The sequence below is a fragment of the Nelumbo lutea genome, chromosome 2 (genome assembly GCF_056320005.1).
Source record: "Nelumbo lutea isolate HS-2025 chromosome 2, American lotus-T2T, whole genome shotgun sequence".
Lineage (NCBI taxonomy): Eukaryota > Viridiplantae > Streptophyta > Magnoliopsida > Proteales > Nelumbonaceae > Nelumbo > Nelumbo lutea.
The window spans coordinates 59,123,404-59,138,316 of NC_142685.1; the positions used below are offsets into that span (position 1 = coordinate 59,123,404).

The 14,913-nt window shown below is 36.3% G+C and overlaps 1 protein-coding gene across 2 annotated transcripts in view; it reads right to left on the bottom strand.

Moving 5' to 3' along the window:
- LOC148870990 (coiled-coil protein) overlaps nucleotides 1–1,916 on the bottom strand; it is a 109,959-nt gene extending 108,043 nt beyond the window's left edge. Inside the window, exon 1 of one of the 2 annotated variants that reach the window (XM_088971157.1) lies at nucleotides 1,324–1,916. In XM_088971157.1, the coding sequence (XP_088827283.1) occupies nucleotides 1,324–1,548 (225 nt within the window). In that variant the 5' untranslated portion in view covers nucleotides 1,549–1,916. The remainder of the gene's footprint in view (nucleotides 1–1,323) is intronic. The other variant, XM_088971159.1, reaches the window with a different exon arrangement.
- Nucleotides 1,917–14,913: the final 12,997 nt, after the last annotated feature.

Genomic DNA, 14,913 nt, shown 5'->3' on the forward strand with positions numbered 1-14,913 from the left:
TTTTCTTTGGGAGTTGGGGGAAAGTAGGAAGGACCATTTGATAAAGTGGGAGGTGGTATGTCAAAATAAACAGGGGCTCCACCTTCTACTTTTCTTTTATTTTAGTATTTGTTCCCTAGGTTTTCTTGATCTAAAACAGGGGCTCCACCCCCTTTTTCTTCTTGGGTTCTTTTCTTTTCTTGGTCTGAAACAGGGGCTACACCCCCTTCAGCTCTTTTAAGTTCCAACTTGTAAGTTGTAACTCTAATATTTTGTTTAGCCTACTTGAAGCAAGGCATAGGCACAAAAGTAAGTGCTGAGATTTGTAGGTTAATACATAAAACCAAAAAAATTAGTTCAGAAGGGGCAGAATTCATGGTATGTTGTAGCCTCGCCTTAGCACCTTAAAAACTATGTTGTATGGTAGGTCAATACATAAAACCAAAAAAACTAGTTCAGAAGGGGCAGAATCCATGGTCACCTAGCCTTGCCTTAGCACCTTAAAAACTATGTCGTATGGCATGGTTAACGATACAGAGGATAGATAACTAGAAGATCAGAATGTAGTTTATTTTGAGTTAGAGGTCGTTGCTGATGCAACAGGTTGTTTTGTTGCTGTCCAAATCCACCACATTCAATTTGATCAGATTATGCAGTGACAAAGGGATCTAAATATGCTTCTATTTCCAGAAGAAGCTTGTTAGACCTCTAAAAATGCACTTAAGCATTAACATTTTGTTAGTATGCTTGAGACAGTGCACCATAATCATAACGATCTGTAACAATTTAACTTCTGTACAATTTCAATCTCTTGCTCCTTGCTCAAAGCAAAGCTATTCATTGTAAACATTTTGAGTTTTCAATCAGTATCAAGTAATTGACAAGTAAATCAATTCAACAATAAACTCCTTGGGAGAAAAAAGACATTCAAGCTACAGTTTGCTAGTTGCAGTTTTCCTTGTAGTTTCCAAAACAGATAATTAATAGAAAATGATTCAACATTTCATCATAAGACAGATTAGTTCACTTTAGTCTTTCATGGATACCCCATACCTCTTATCAGAATGCAAATTGGTTCAGTTTAATCTTTCACGGACCACGTTAGTCATCTGACCTTAAAACCAGTAATAATGCACTAAGCTACCTATGAAACTATAACGACACATTATTTGAACAAGGGAATTGCTCAGCCATCATAATTCAGTTTCCAGAAAGTTGGCTTGCAAGTTTAATAGCGATGATCAATATCTAAGCTCCAAAATACAATTAGATAGAGTGTGTCAGTGTACGAGTGCGTGAGTGAGAGAAAGAGAGAGAGAGACAGTTGGAGAACAACGCTCTTACCTCTGGTCGATCAGAAGTAGAGGGGAGAAGTCCCAGAGATCTGGCGGATCGGACTGAACTGAGTATCTTCTCTCCAACTTTAGATAAATCCATTCCTCCTCCTTGAACAAAAAGGAAAGGAAGGAAGAAAAAGAAACTAGGGCTCTCAAAGCCCCCAATTAAACGTCCATCAAATACGGAAGAGTTTTCCTCAGAGCTACGGAATGCAGACGAACCAGGCTGCATTTCAACGCACGGCCCCAAGATCAAGCGAGGTAAGCCCCATTTCAATCAAACACCAATGCGTGCATCTGAATCAGAGTTCGAGTTCTGTAGAAAGGCGCACGATAGCGAAGTAGGTTCGATGAGAACACCTGTAACGAATTTTGCATTTGATTATGTATTTTTAGTTCTGATACTCGCGGGAATGATCAGAATATCAGATCCGATCGTTGTTGAATGCGGACTGTTGAGACTCGAGACATAGAGATAAAATAAAAAGTTAGTCGGTCTCTCTGGTGTGGTACCAGTGGTTAAATGTTTGGGTTTGGTGGGAACTCTCGTATGTCCTTCCTTCGTGACTTTCTGTAGTCACTCATGTTTTTACTTTTTCTGAATACGGTGCTGTTCAACTTCTACGTATATTACTTAATGATAGTGAGTACTAAGTAACGAATCCCCTACGGTTTTAATCGTAATATTGGCCAATGTGGCGTATCCTGATTGTTTAATGTAGTATTCTCTTAAACTCACGATGAATTTCTTGCATTTCTCCTAAACTTTAACTTTTTTAAACTCCAAAAGCTCACCTTCGGCTAGATTTTCTGTTGTTTTAATGTTGGTGATTTTACACATAAGGATTTAATTATTTTACATGACCAAAATATCCTTCAATGGTCAGTCAAGTTTAATAAATATTTTTTATGACAAAATTATATCAAATTTGAATCTGAGTTAACACCAGGCCCGTAAATTTTAATATGCATATATGTTGTTTTATGTTATATTATGTATTTATATATAAATGTTATAATATGATACTTGTAATATATATTATATATAATATTTTATATTAATAGTATATAAAATAAATGTATTAATAATATATATATGCAATACCTTAAATGTAAAAGATCTAAACCCGATGCTTTATGTTCTAAGCTTGGAACCCAAGTTGGCTAGACTTAAATGCTTACATGGACAGCTCCCATTAATGATCACTAACAACAATCTAACTGAAATCTTAATAGAAGGTGAGTTTTGGATCCAAACAAAAATATATATATATATATAAAATAAAAAGAATCTGTTTGCAAGGGTTCTTTAGTGGTTTTGAGAAGTCATGATAAGTTTAAGAGAAATGTAAAAACAAAAAATAACTAAAAAAAAAAAGTCATGGGTGAATTTTAGATAATGCCCCTTTATATTTTGACAAATACCCCTAAGCTTTCATTTACAGCAAAGACCCCTTGAACATTCACTTATTGACAAATACGCCCTATCGTTAATTAGTTAATATAATGCATTAAATTACCAAAATGCTCACCTAAACTTTTCTTGTTTTCTTTTTCTTTCTCCTTTCTCTTAAATCCTAATTATACAAAAAAACCTTCATGTTCTCTAAAGCTATGTTTGGTTTGAAAAAAAATGTAGGGAAACCTTTATAAACCTTGTGTTGGTTTTCCTGTCTTTCCCTTCCTTTCCATACCTTTTCCTTCAAACCAAACATAGCCTAAATGAAACCAGCTAAAAATAACAAAAATCATTTCATTGGCATAGAAGAAAAAAACTTTTTTTAATTTTTTTATTAATTCACTCACATGAATGTCTTTCATCATCTTAAAATATAAAAATTATCCACTATGTTCTACGATAAATCAAGAAAAACCAAACAAAATCCTAAATTTATATATATATAATAAACTTCTACCATTTCATTTGAATATGGACTCTAGCCCTTTTGCAACCAAAAGGGCTTCAATGTTATATTTTGGAAAACTAATCAAATCACAAATCATTATAACAAACAAAAAAATGGTAGTTCGGGTATTAAAAAACAATTTAATGATAATCCTTTTTCGAAGTTAATTGATGGATTGGTGCAAAGTGAAAGCTCAGGGGGTATATTTGCCACAAATGAATGTTCAATGGGGTATTTGTCACTGACCACATGAACCAATGTCCAAGATAGTGACAGCACATAGAAAGGGCCCCATGGCGCATCCTAGCTCCCAAGCGTGCATTAGGAACATATCCCACGACAAATACAGGAGATGTTCTTAATGCACACTAATGTGTTGGGGAGCACACTTTATGGGGAACCGATCTGAATTAGTTAACCCATTATCCTATTCACTAATTATATTGTCATTGGTTATTCATACAATCGCTATTGCCACTTGTCCTGACCACGAGATTGGCATCTATTTCTTCTTAAAGCTGAGCCTAGACCAACCCAGCCCACAATTTTGTATGGGTTGGGCTTGGGTTTCTGGTCTTTGCATTGGACATGCACTCAAAAGTTATGGCTTTTATTTTTTTTCCTTTTGAATTGGACTTGTAGGTTGGGCTCATGCCTAATCCTTAGGTAAGTCAAGCACACCTTGACTATATGCATACATACAGTAGGGGTGTCAATCGACCGGGTTTGGTTTGGATTCAATACAATCCAAATCTTATCAAATTAGATTTGGATGGTCCATTATACTTATTGGATTGGGCCAATCCAAAATAAATTGGTCTATATTCTTATTGGTTTGAATTAGTCCTAAACCAAATTTCCAATAATCCAATCATGATGCCAAACCCTTGTCCAGTTTGAAATCAATCAAAACTGAAAACAGCATAAAATCACTTTTCTGAAAGTATTTTTACAAAAGCATTTTCATGAAAATATTTTTATAAAAGCACTTTTGTAAAAGTAATTTTATGAAAGCACTTTACAAATTCACTTTAATAAAATATTTTCATGAAAATAATTTATAAAATTACTTTTGTGAAAGCATTTTTATAAAATTACTTTTGTGAAAGCATTTTTATAAAATTACTTTTACACGAAAACACTTTTATAAAATCACTTTTACAAAAAAAAAAAAAAACTTTTACGGAAGTACTTTTATGGAAGCACTTGTAGAAAATCACTTGTATGAAAATAAATTTTACGAAAGCACTTTTACAAAAGTACTTGTATAAAAGCACTTTTATAAAAACACTTATACAAAATCACATTTATAAAAGTACTTTTACAAATGCACTTTTATAAAAGGTCTATGGAAGTACTTTTCGAAAAGTGTTTTTACAAGAGCACTTTTTTGAAGTACTTTCAATAAAGTGCTTTTGTAAAAGCACTTTTATGAAAATATTTTTTATCAAAGTACTTTCACAAAAGTGCTTTTTCAATGCTAAAAGTGCTTTTATATAATTTTTTATATTTCATTTGGTTTGGATTGGATCCAATCCAATCCATTTACATTTTAATGGATTGGATTGGATTTGGTTTGTATTGGACTTGGGCTAGATTGGGTCCAGTCCATTTATAAGTGGAATTGCATTGGATTGGATCGGGTTGGACCAAATCCATCCAATTGGCACCTCTATGCATAATAGATACACAATTGCATAAAAACATACATACATACATAAATGCATTTATGTCAAATTTTATTGTGGTTTGTTGATTATTCCAAGCATGGCCCAAGCCCAACCCAAATGCATCAAAATTCAATGCAAGTTATGCCTAAATTGGACAAATCAGGTTTACCCTCAATCTTGGGCCTCAGGCCCAATTATTAGGTTTGGGCATAAGTTGAACTTAAACCCAACTCAACTTGCCTGGCGTGCATCTATATTATTCAACAATCGGGGTTGTCAACTTGGCTACCTTTGCATAACACATCTATTCACTAAACAATGCATTTAGCATGGATAATATTTAAATGAGATATTGTGAATTAATTTTGTCGTGGAAGGAAAGTCCCATTGACAAGCTAATGCTTTTGACTAGACCCGACAATTGGGTTGGGTGGGTCGGGATCGGGTTGGGTCAAGACACTTCGAGCAGATTTCGGATGGGGTTGGGTTATCAAATGTTAGAGCCTAACCCTAAATGTTAAAGTTAGGGTTGACCCATGGGTCAATTCAGGTCATCCCAAAAAACAACTAAAATTTTAAAAAATAAAGAAAAAATACATGTAAATGCCAAAATTAAATGAACTAATATTAAAATTCCAAATATAAAATAAAAATTTTGAACATTTAACAATTTAAAGAGTAAACAATAAAGAGTAAAGACTAAATAGAAAAAATTAAAGAGTGGTAACTTCTAACAATGCATAAATAGTCCCAATTAGACTTGACAATCGGGTCAACGGGTTGACCCATGACCCATCCCAACCTAGATTTATCGGATTAGATTGGTGGGTCGTCTCATTCTCGCATTCAGATAGCTAAATATGAGACCCAAACCCTGCTTTTTTGGGTAGGGTTGGGTTGGGTTAGGTCGGGTTCGCGGGTTGGGTCAACTCTGGGGTCAGGTTTTATCTTTGGTTGGGCTTGAGCTCAAAAGTTTGACTTTTTTTTTTTAAGGCTAGCCTATTAGTACTTAGTAGTCAAAAATCGATATCAACTTGATTTTCGCTCAGTTTTCAAAGTTTTAAGTTCCCAAAATATCATTTTCTTAATCTTTTTATATGAAATAAAATGTGCTACACAAGTCGGGGGAAGCACGACCCCAGAAGTCACTAAAGCAAATAAAATAAAGATCCCTCAGAATATTACATGAGTTAAAACAAAAAACATAATGAGTAGAAGACATCGCCTTATGAATGAGCCAACCTGCCGTCTGGTTTGCCTCTCTAAACACATGCCTGTATCGAACACCTCGCTCCATAAACTCCTTCAACTTTAAGCAACCCAAGATGATGTTCCTAAGATTCCACAGTGGATAAACCTACTCTTTTAAGTAGCCAATAACAATCTTCGAGTCCCCCTCAATCGTAGTTGGATGATCATTGAAGTTAAGGGCCAGATTGTGGGCTTCCCACATAGCCCAAGCCTCAGGCACATTAATAGAAGTAGTGCCAAGAGTGAAGCAAATAGAGTGATATCACTGCTATTCATTGAAATGATCTCAATGGGTATGTTATGGCCATTAGGCCATTTAAGCGCAATAACATTTTTTGCAAGCAAAGACTCCACACTTTTGTGAGCATTGATGCCCATTTACACATTAAGGATATCAACTTATGAATTTAACAAACATGCATGGGAGATGTTCCCATTGTATGGTTGGGTTCCGTGTGCATAGATTTTTAACTTGCATAAGACGAGGCTCCATTAAAGCTAATTAATTGGAAACTTTAGTGAAACTTTTTCTCAAGTGCATCTCTTTCAATTATGATATTTTATTTTTACATTTTGTTGTACTTTTTAAATATTTAACATTGCTTCCATATTTTGTTTGAGAAGTTGTTATGTTGGGAAAATGGGGTCATTGAGACTTGGAGGAGAAGCTCTGAGGTGCGTTTGAAGACACTATCCTTAGAACGTTATTTTTGCACACTCAATTTCATTGAGTTTGCTATTGGGCCACAGGCAAATCCATTCCCAGGATACAACAGAGCCTTGAGAGTGAGAATATGCAACCAGCAAAGTTGAAGAGTCTCCGAAGAAACCTTATATGAGACGGTAGCAAACCGGACCGAGAGAGAGAGAGAGAGTGAGTGAGTGAGTGAGTGAGTGATTTTCGAAATTGTGTTGTGTGTGTGTGTGTGCAAATGCTTGATTTGTTCTCCTTAAATAATCTATGAAGAGTCATGAATGTCCGAAATTGTGTTGTGTTGTGTGTGGTGCCTCTTGATCACACCTGATCGAATCATGGCCGTTGATTCCATCAATGGTTAACATCGCAGCAAAAGTCAAAGCCTCCATTTGTGAGCCACACAGGTGTGAGCAAAGTGCGCCTTTAAAACGCCTCATTGTGTCGCACGCGCATGCACCCCGCGTGTGTGCATGTTGCACGGTAGCAAGCCTCCATACTCTCATCTCTTTATCTAAGGAGTGTAAATCAGCTCGTATTAAAAAGTCCAAAACAAAACTTGTAATTTTCCAATGTAGGACAAGTTTAAAACTATTTTTAGTAAGAAAATAAGCTATTTTCAAGACATGTGTGCAGGTGTAATTTTTCATTTACTTAAGTGATTTGATCATTTGTTTTCATTTTAATATTTGAATGTGTAAAACAAGCAATGTAAGATGTAATAGTTACAAAATTTAAATTTAAATTGTAAGCTTTGATCTACATAATGATAATCTACATATTAAATTACCGAATTTAATCAATAAAGATGGTATAAGTTTTAAGCTATATATTATATTTATTGAAAATCAAGTTTTTAAAGAGCATGCTTCTTCTTATGGTTTAGCGAATTGACTAAGTCTTACCAGTATCGTTAAATATGAACAAAACCGAGCACCAATGTCATCACTACAACTTCCGAACAATGGATTTTTGGTGAGAAAAAAGTTTTTCTATACATTTTTTTATTTGAGATCATGGTGACCTTAACCAAGAAGAAATCATCAAGCCAACCACCGAAACTGAAGCAACAACCAAAATATAGTGACTTATCTAGATCAAAGTAATGGAAAACCACCAAAACTGAAGCAACCACCGAAATACAGTGACTTCTCTGAATCAAAGTAATGGAAAACAATCTTTCCAATAATTCTTCCTTTCTCAACTGTCGAAGCTAAATCCAACTGAGTACTATCCAAAGACCTCCCAATCTCTGCTAGTGCCAAAATCGCCTCCACCTTGTTCTTGTCGCCATACTCTCCTCCTTCCCCTTCTCCACCATGACCACCACCTCTTCCATGCACCATGAATGTAGTTCCCACCATTTCCACCATTGTCACCGTTTCCGCCCCAATAAAACTAAAATATTGGCTTTTGACTATGTTTCACCTGCCACATCAAGGGGAAGCCAGAGATGACTCCGTTGGTGGCGATGTGGGGGTGGTGAAAGGAGAAGTGGAGAACCATAGGACGAATGGTGGTGATTGAGCTTTAGGAAACCAACAGAGTGTGTTAGATTGAGCATGGCGGAGATCACCATGGCTGTCTCGTTCAATTGGTAGTTTCGTTGTTCTTCTCACTCGCCCAAGCAGAGTTTGAGTGAGAGTAGAGAGAGTCTAAGTTTGGTGGTGTTGTTACTCCGGTGGTTGGAGGGCAAAGAAAACAGTGGGAGAAAAAGAAGAAGATAAGAAATTGCAAACTACAAAAAGCACACACAGATGGGTTTCTTGGATTGATATTCATCATCTATTGGGTTTTGTATCAATCAATCATTTGGGTTTTTTGTATTGAAGATGGGGGATTCAGGGAGAGCGAACAGAGTGTGCCAGATTGAGCGTGGCGGAGATCGCCATGGCCATTGTAGTTTCGTTGTGTCTGGTATGCAGATGCCAGTGTCGATGCCGGAGATAACCAACTTAAGCCTGCTCCCTCCCTCTTGAGTTGATAACAGAGAATCATAAAAAGGGTACGTAGGCAAAATTGTCTCTCCCAAACAAAAAGGGCATTTTCGAACATAAAAGAGTAGGTTGGGTACTTTTGAAAGTTATAATAGTCACATGATGGTACATGTGAACAGTTTATGACAGAATGATAACAGTAAGGGAAGTATTAGTCAATTGTCATAAATAGTAGTGGTACCCTTAGACAATTTTTAAATAGTAGGGGTACACTTAGTTAATTTGCTAAACCATAAGGATGGCTTAAGAAATTAATTTTTTTTCGGAATAGGATAGTAAAACAAGAACATGTTCCACGGGTAAACCCTAGAAATGACCCCATAACTACTAAGGTCAAAATTGACCTTCACAGGGTAAGTTTTAGTTCCAAAAACTTTGGAACAAACCCCTACAAGGTAGGTTAGAGGTTTCGCAATGGAATTGAAACGAATCGACTCATGCTTAGTTGCTCACTCATATGCATGGATGTCAAAACAATTTGTGGGTACAGGATTTGGAGTGTTCACACACACAAAAAAAAAAAAAAAACTATAAATTTTATTTGGTGACAACTCAAAAAGTCTAATTATGTATTCATTTAGCCAATTTGACTTTCCATAAAATTAGCTTGACCTCCTATTTAAGAGGGATTTCACACAATGTTACAAGGTAAGCCCCACACTAAAATCCATGAAACCATGTTGGAAAACTTGGAAAACCTGAAGTTATGGATACATGATCCCAAAAAGGTTGATTTTCCAACGAAGTTATTTTTAATAGTTGTTGCAAAGTGGTTTGGTCAACACATATCAATCAAGAATTCAAGACTGAAAACCCTCTAAACAAGTTCTAAGAGTCTGTTTGGAGGCGAGCTCTGGTGATTTAGCTGTGATGGTTGAGCATCCATGTTCCAGATAGGCTACTTGGAATTACTTTCTTATGGTGTTTAGAATACATTGATTGGCTTTCCTAATTCCACCATACATAATTTTTAGAACTTTCGTGATTGGGCCCAGCTTAGAATGCCAAAAGCCACGTTATTTCATGTATCTCATATACATTTATGAATGATCTACACCAGTGGTTTACAAAATGACCAAAAAATGAAACCATTATGGCTACCGATTTTCGGGTTGACGGTGTGACCGTCCAGTTCAAATGGACGACCCATTTTGACAAACAAATTAAAAAAATAAAAAACAATTAAAAACCATTGAATGGGTCGACAGTTTGATCACTTGGGTCAACGGGTTGTTGAGTTTTTCAATAGTTTTTGGCCAAAGATGGGTTTGGGGTAAAACGAAACCGCTTGCCTAGACAGTTCCTAGGGCAAACGGTGGTTCGAAAACCTTGATCTACACAGTTAATTATAAATATCTAATTTTTGCATATTATATGATAAATATATTAAAAATTGCATTAATGAATTAATATTAACCAATAAATATTATTTTTTTATAAAAACAGTAGAAAAATAATTAAACTTTTAAAAAATATATTTAAAATATTTAAAAACATTATTTTATTGATAAAACATTAAAAATTAAAAATATAATTTTAAGTAAAATAATTCATATTTTAATGACAAAAATATTAAAATGTGAAATAGACAATAAGGTTTCAGCTTTTTAGGGAGAGTGTGAAGTAGGGGATTAAAAATAGAGTGTGGGTGGGCCCTAACCACAACTTTTTGTTGTGGACGTGAAATTGGGGTGTGGACGGGACAGGTCCATGACATAGCATGAACTGGTCTCGTCCACGAGATGAACATAGTGCTGGACACCGCCTTATATATTTTATTTTATTTCATTTTTTAAGCAACTTAGTCAAAGTTAAAGCCTACTCGAATGGGTCAATAATGAACCTGGTGCTCAGATTGATCGACTTTTGACCCTTGTTGTGATCTAGATGGTTGTATTTATATATTGGATCTGACACTAGTTAGATGACTTTGCTCACTGTTAGGAATGGCAACGGGTAGGGTACCTATGCAAATTGCCTGACCCATTCCCGAACCCGCCTATATATCCCTGATTCCAAACTCATCCCAAGCCCGTATAACTTTTCCTCTCAATTTCCCAAACCTGTCCCATCTCAAACCCGTTAAACTTGTCCCGACACGTCCCACCCGTTAAACTCCTTGACCAAACGTTTTCAACCAAAAAGAAGTTTCTTAATGCTTATAATATGATTTGAACCTAGATCAATTAATGATAGCACCAAATCTCTTAGCACTAATTTAAGCCACTAAGTCATCTCGCCTTTTGTATTATTTAATGAAATAAAATGGATTTTATTAACTTTTGCATTCATCAAAACAATTAATACATATATATGATTAACAATTCCTACTAAAACTTAAAATAAATAATATTTAAATTAGTATTTTATAACCAAATAAAATAAACAATCTATCAAATCCTAATTTACATCAAATGATGATTTTAATCCTAAGAAATTTATACAAAAAAATATTAATAATAGAATAATTATCTTACTACTTAAATTTTAAAATTTGTGCATGATATATAATATAATGGGTTATGGGTTCATATTTATGCATCCCAGGTATCACGCATCGGATAAGCTAAAGTCAAAACCCAAACCCTATAGGGTTTTAAGCTAAAATCACAAACCCGTCCCAAACCCTGTAGGGTTTTGATAAACGGGTCCTATTAGGGTCGAGACGGGTCGGATACCCGAAAATTCTCACGAAATTGCCATCCCTATTCATTGTTATACCGAATGTATAACCAATAATTGGAATACAAATGGATCACATTGGATTCAAATCCGTTACAGTAATATGAATTCCAGTCCAAATTCAATTTAAAAATTCGGCTGAATCCTGCAAGCATTTATCCAAATCTAATTCCTTTTAAGGTGGTTGACTATACAAATCTCGCCCGATTCAGTTTAGTTTATGAAAAAATAGTAAATTATTGAAAGGGAAAAAACAAATACAATTATTTTTCAACTATTTACATATTTTTATTTTTATAAAAAACTACTGGAGGGGGCCCTGCATTGCAGGGGCTCGCTCATAAACTATCAGGCTCGAGCTTGATTTGAATTGGAGACTTGAGCTCGAACTCGAGCTTGAGCTTGGCTTGAGTCAAAAGCTCAGAAGTTCGAGCTCAACTACCTTTTATTGTAGGTCTCTCAAGCAGCCGATGTGCAAAGCCGAGGTCTCCCTCAATTGTCGAGGTGCGAAATTGAGGTCTCCCTCAATTGCTGAAGTGTCGAGCTGAGGTTTGCCTAGCATGCGAGGTGTCGAGCTAATGTTTCCCTTAGTTGACAAGGTGCTGAGCTGAGGTTTCCCTTAATTGTCGAGGTGTTGAACCGAGATCACCCTTAGTGACCGTGGTGCCAAGCCAATGGCCTCCCTCAGTGGTTGAGGTGTCATCTAGCTCGAGCTCGATTCAAATTAGAGACTTGAGCTTGTGCTTAGAAGTTTGAGCTTGGCTCAGCTCAAACTCGACTATCTTTTATTGCAAATCCCCTAGCAGCTGAGCGGAATTGAGGTCTCCCTCAGTAGGAGAGAGATTGGCATTCTTGTAATTTATGAGAGAGAGATAGTTGGTAGGATAGAGAATGGTATTCTTGTAATTTGAAAGAAAGAGAGAGGGAGCGAGGGGGAGGGAGGGAGAGATGGTAAGGAGAGAGTGGCATTCTTGTAATCTAAAAGAAAAAAAAGCAACAGAGAGTTGGTAGAGAGTGGCATTAATGTACACATTTTAACTTAATATATTTACTAGCGGAGGGGGCCCTGCGTTGCAAGGCCTCACTCATAAGCTATCAAGCTCAAGCTTGATTTGAAGACTTGAGCTCAAGTTCAAGCTCGAAAGTTCAAGCTTGGCTACCTTTGATTATAGGTTTCTCAAGCAGTCGAGGTGTCGAGCCTAGGTGCCAAATTGAGGCCTCCCTCAACTGCTAAAGTGTCGAGCTGAGGTCTCCCTTAGTTGACAAGGTGTCGAGTTGAGGTCTACTTCACTTGTCGAGGTGCTAAGTCGAGATCTCCCTCAGTGACCGAGGTGTCGAGAGGTCTCTCTCAGTGGTTGAGGTGTCATCTAGCTCGAGCTCGATTCAAATTAGAGACTTGAGCTTGATCTCAAAAGTTTGAGCTTGGCTTGGCTCGAACTCGACTACCTTTGATTGTAGGTCCCCTAGCAGCCAAGATGCGGAGCTGAGGTCTCCTTCAGTTGGAGAGATAATGGCATTCTTGTAATTTTATAAGAGAGAGAGTTGGTAGGGGAGAGAGTGGCATTCTTATAATTTGAAAGAGAGAGAGATAGATGGCATTATTGTAATTTGTATGAAAGAGAGAGATAGAGTTGGTAGGAGACAGAGTGACATTTTTGTAATTTTCATGAAAAAAAGGCAAAAAATACTGTTAGATTTCATTTCTTGCATCCTCAGGCCTTCTTATATACACACTTCAGCTTAATATATTTATATAGATAGGTGATAATATAAAATACTACAAATAATATATATACACGGTCCAAAAATCCAACAAATGCAAATAGGATCGGATCCATTTCCCAAATATCTTAGAAAGTTACTAGAAATGTGTGAACTCTGATTTCAACTAGTTCAGTCTAGGCAACAAATGTAGAAAGCTAAAGGAAAGTCTAAAAATATGGAACAAGGACAAATTTGGAAATGTCCAACAAAGAATTATGGACTTAAAGACTCGACTGGATAATGGAGTTAAGAGAAGATGCCAAAATTTCAATGCTACCAAAGTCAAAACTTTGGAAGCTGAGCTAGCTGTCTGGCTTAAGAGAGATGAAATTATGTGGCAACAAAAATCAAGAGTGAATTGGCTGAGTTGTTGAGACAAGAATACAAGGTTTTTTCATTTAATTGGAAAGGGATGGGTAGCAAAAATATAATCCTTTTATCAGGAAAACTAATGGAGAAGTGGAATCTACAGAAGAGGGGTTTGTATAGGAACTTGAGAACCATTTCCAACAAATCTTCAAGACCTCACACCCAAGAATCCATGATAGTTTATTGAACTGTGCGATTCCTAAGTTGAATGAGATGGACAGAGAACTGCCATAATTAGACATAATTGATGATGAGATAAAAAATGCTTTATTTCAAATGGCCCCAAGGAAAGCACCCGGCCCAGATGGACTTCCAAGCACTTCTTCCAAAAGTATTGGAGAATTGTAGGAGAGGATATTGTGAAGGCAATTTTTTTTTTAACCTTTCTCAATTCAGACATATTAGCTTGTGCAACACAGTGTATAAGTTCGTAGCAAAGGTCTTGGTGAACCGAGTTAAACCTCGTATGGGGAATTTGATTTGTGAAAATCAGAGTGCATTTACTCCAGGCAGGTGTGTTCAGGATAACATTCTACATGCCCATGAAATTATTGATTTTATGAGAAAAACAAGGGGTATAACTCCTTTAATGTCTCTAAAGCTTGACATGAGTAAGGCTTATGATAAAATTTAGTGGCCTTTTCTATAAAAAGTGCTTATCCAATTAGGATTTGGGCCCAAATGGGTGAATTGGGTAATGCAATGTGTCTCCACAATGTCTTATAGAGTGATAATTAATGGAAGGCCGGGATCAAAATTTTTTTCCTAAAAGAGGGTTGAGGCAGGGGGATCCTCTCTCCCATTACCTATTTTTGTTCTGCTCTGAAGTCCTTTCTACTAATCTGACAGAGCTAATGCACCAAAAGAAAATTTTAGGTATTTCCATCACCAAGAATTGCCCAACTGTCTCTCATTTGTTTTTTTGCAGATGACAGTTACATATTCACTAAGGCATGCCTGGGAGAAGGGAAGGCTCTCTTGGACACTATCAAGGTGTATGAAGAAAGCTCTGGTCAACAGGTAAATTTCTCAAAGTTTGATTTTTTTTTTTTCAGTAGGAATTAAACCCCAAAATTCAAAGAATCTTGGCCAAATTTCTGAAAATGAGGAGGGTGCATATTTCCTCTATTTACCTGGGGCTACTTACTCAAGTTGGGAAGTCCAAAAGGGCCCTATTTAATTTCCTAATTGAAAAAGTGGGGAAGCTTATGTCCAAATGGCATGAATCTATGCTCTCTCAGGCAGGGAATGAAGTTTTGATCA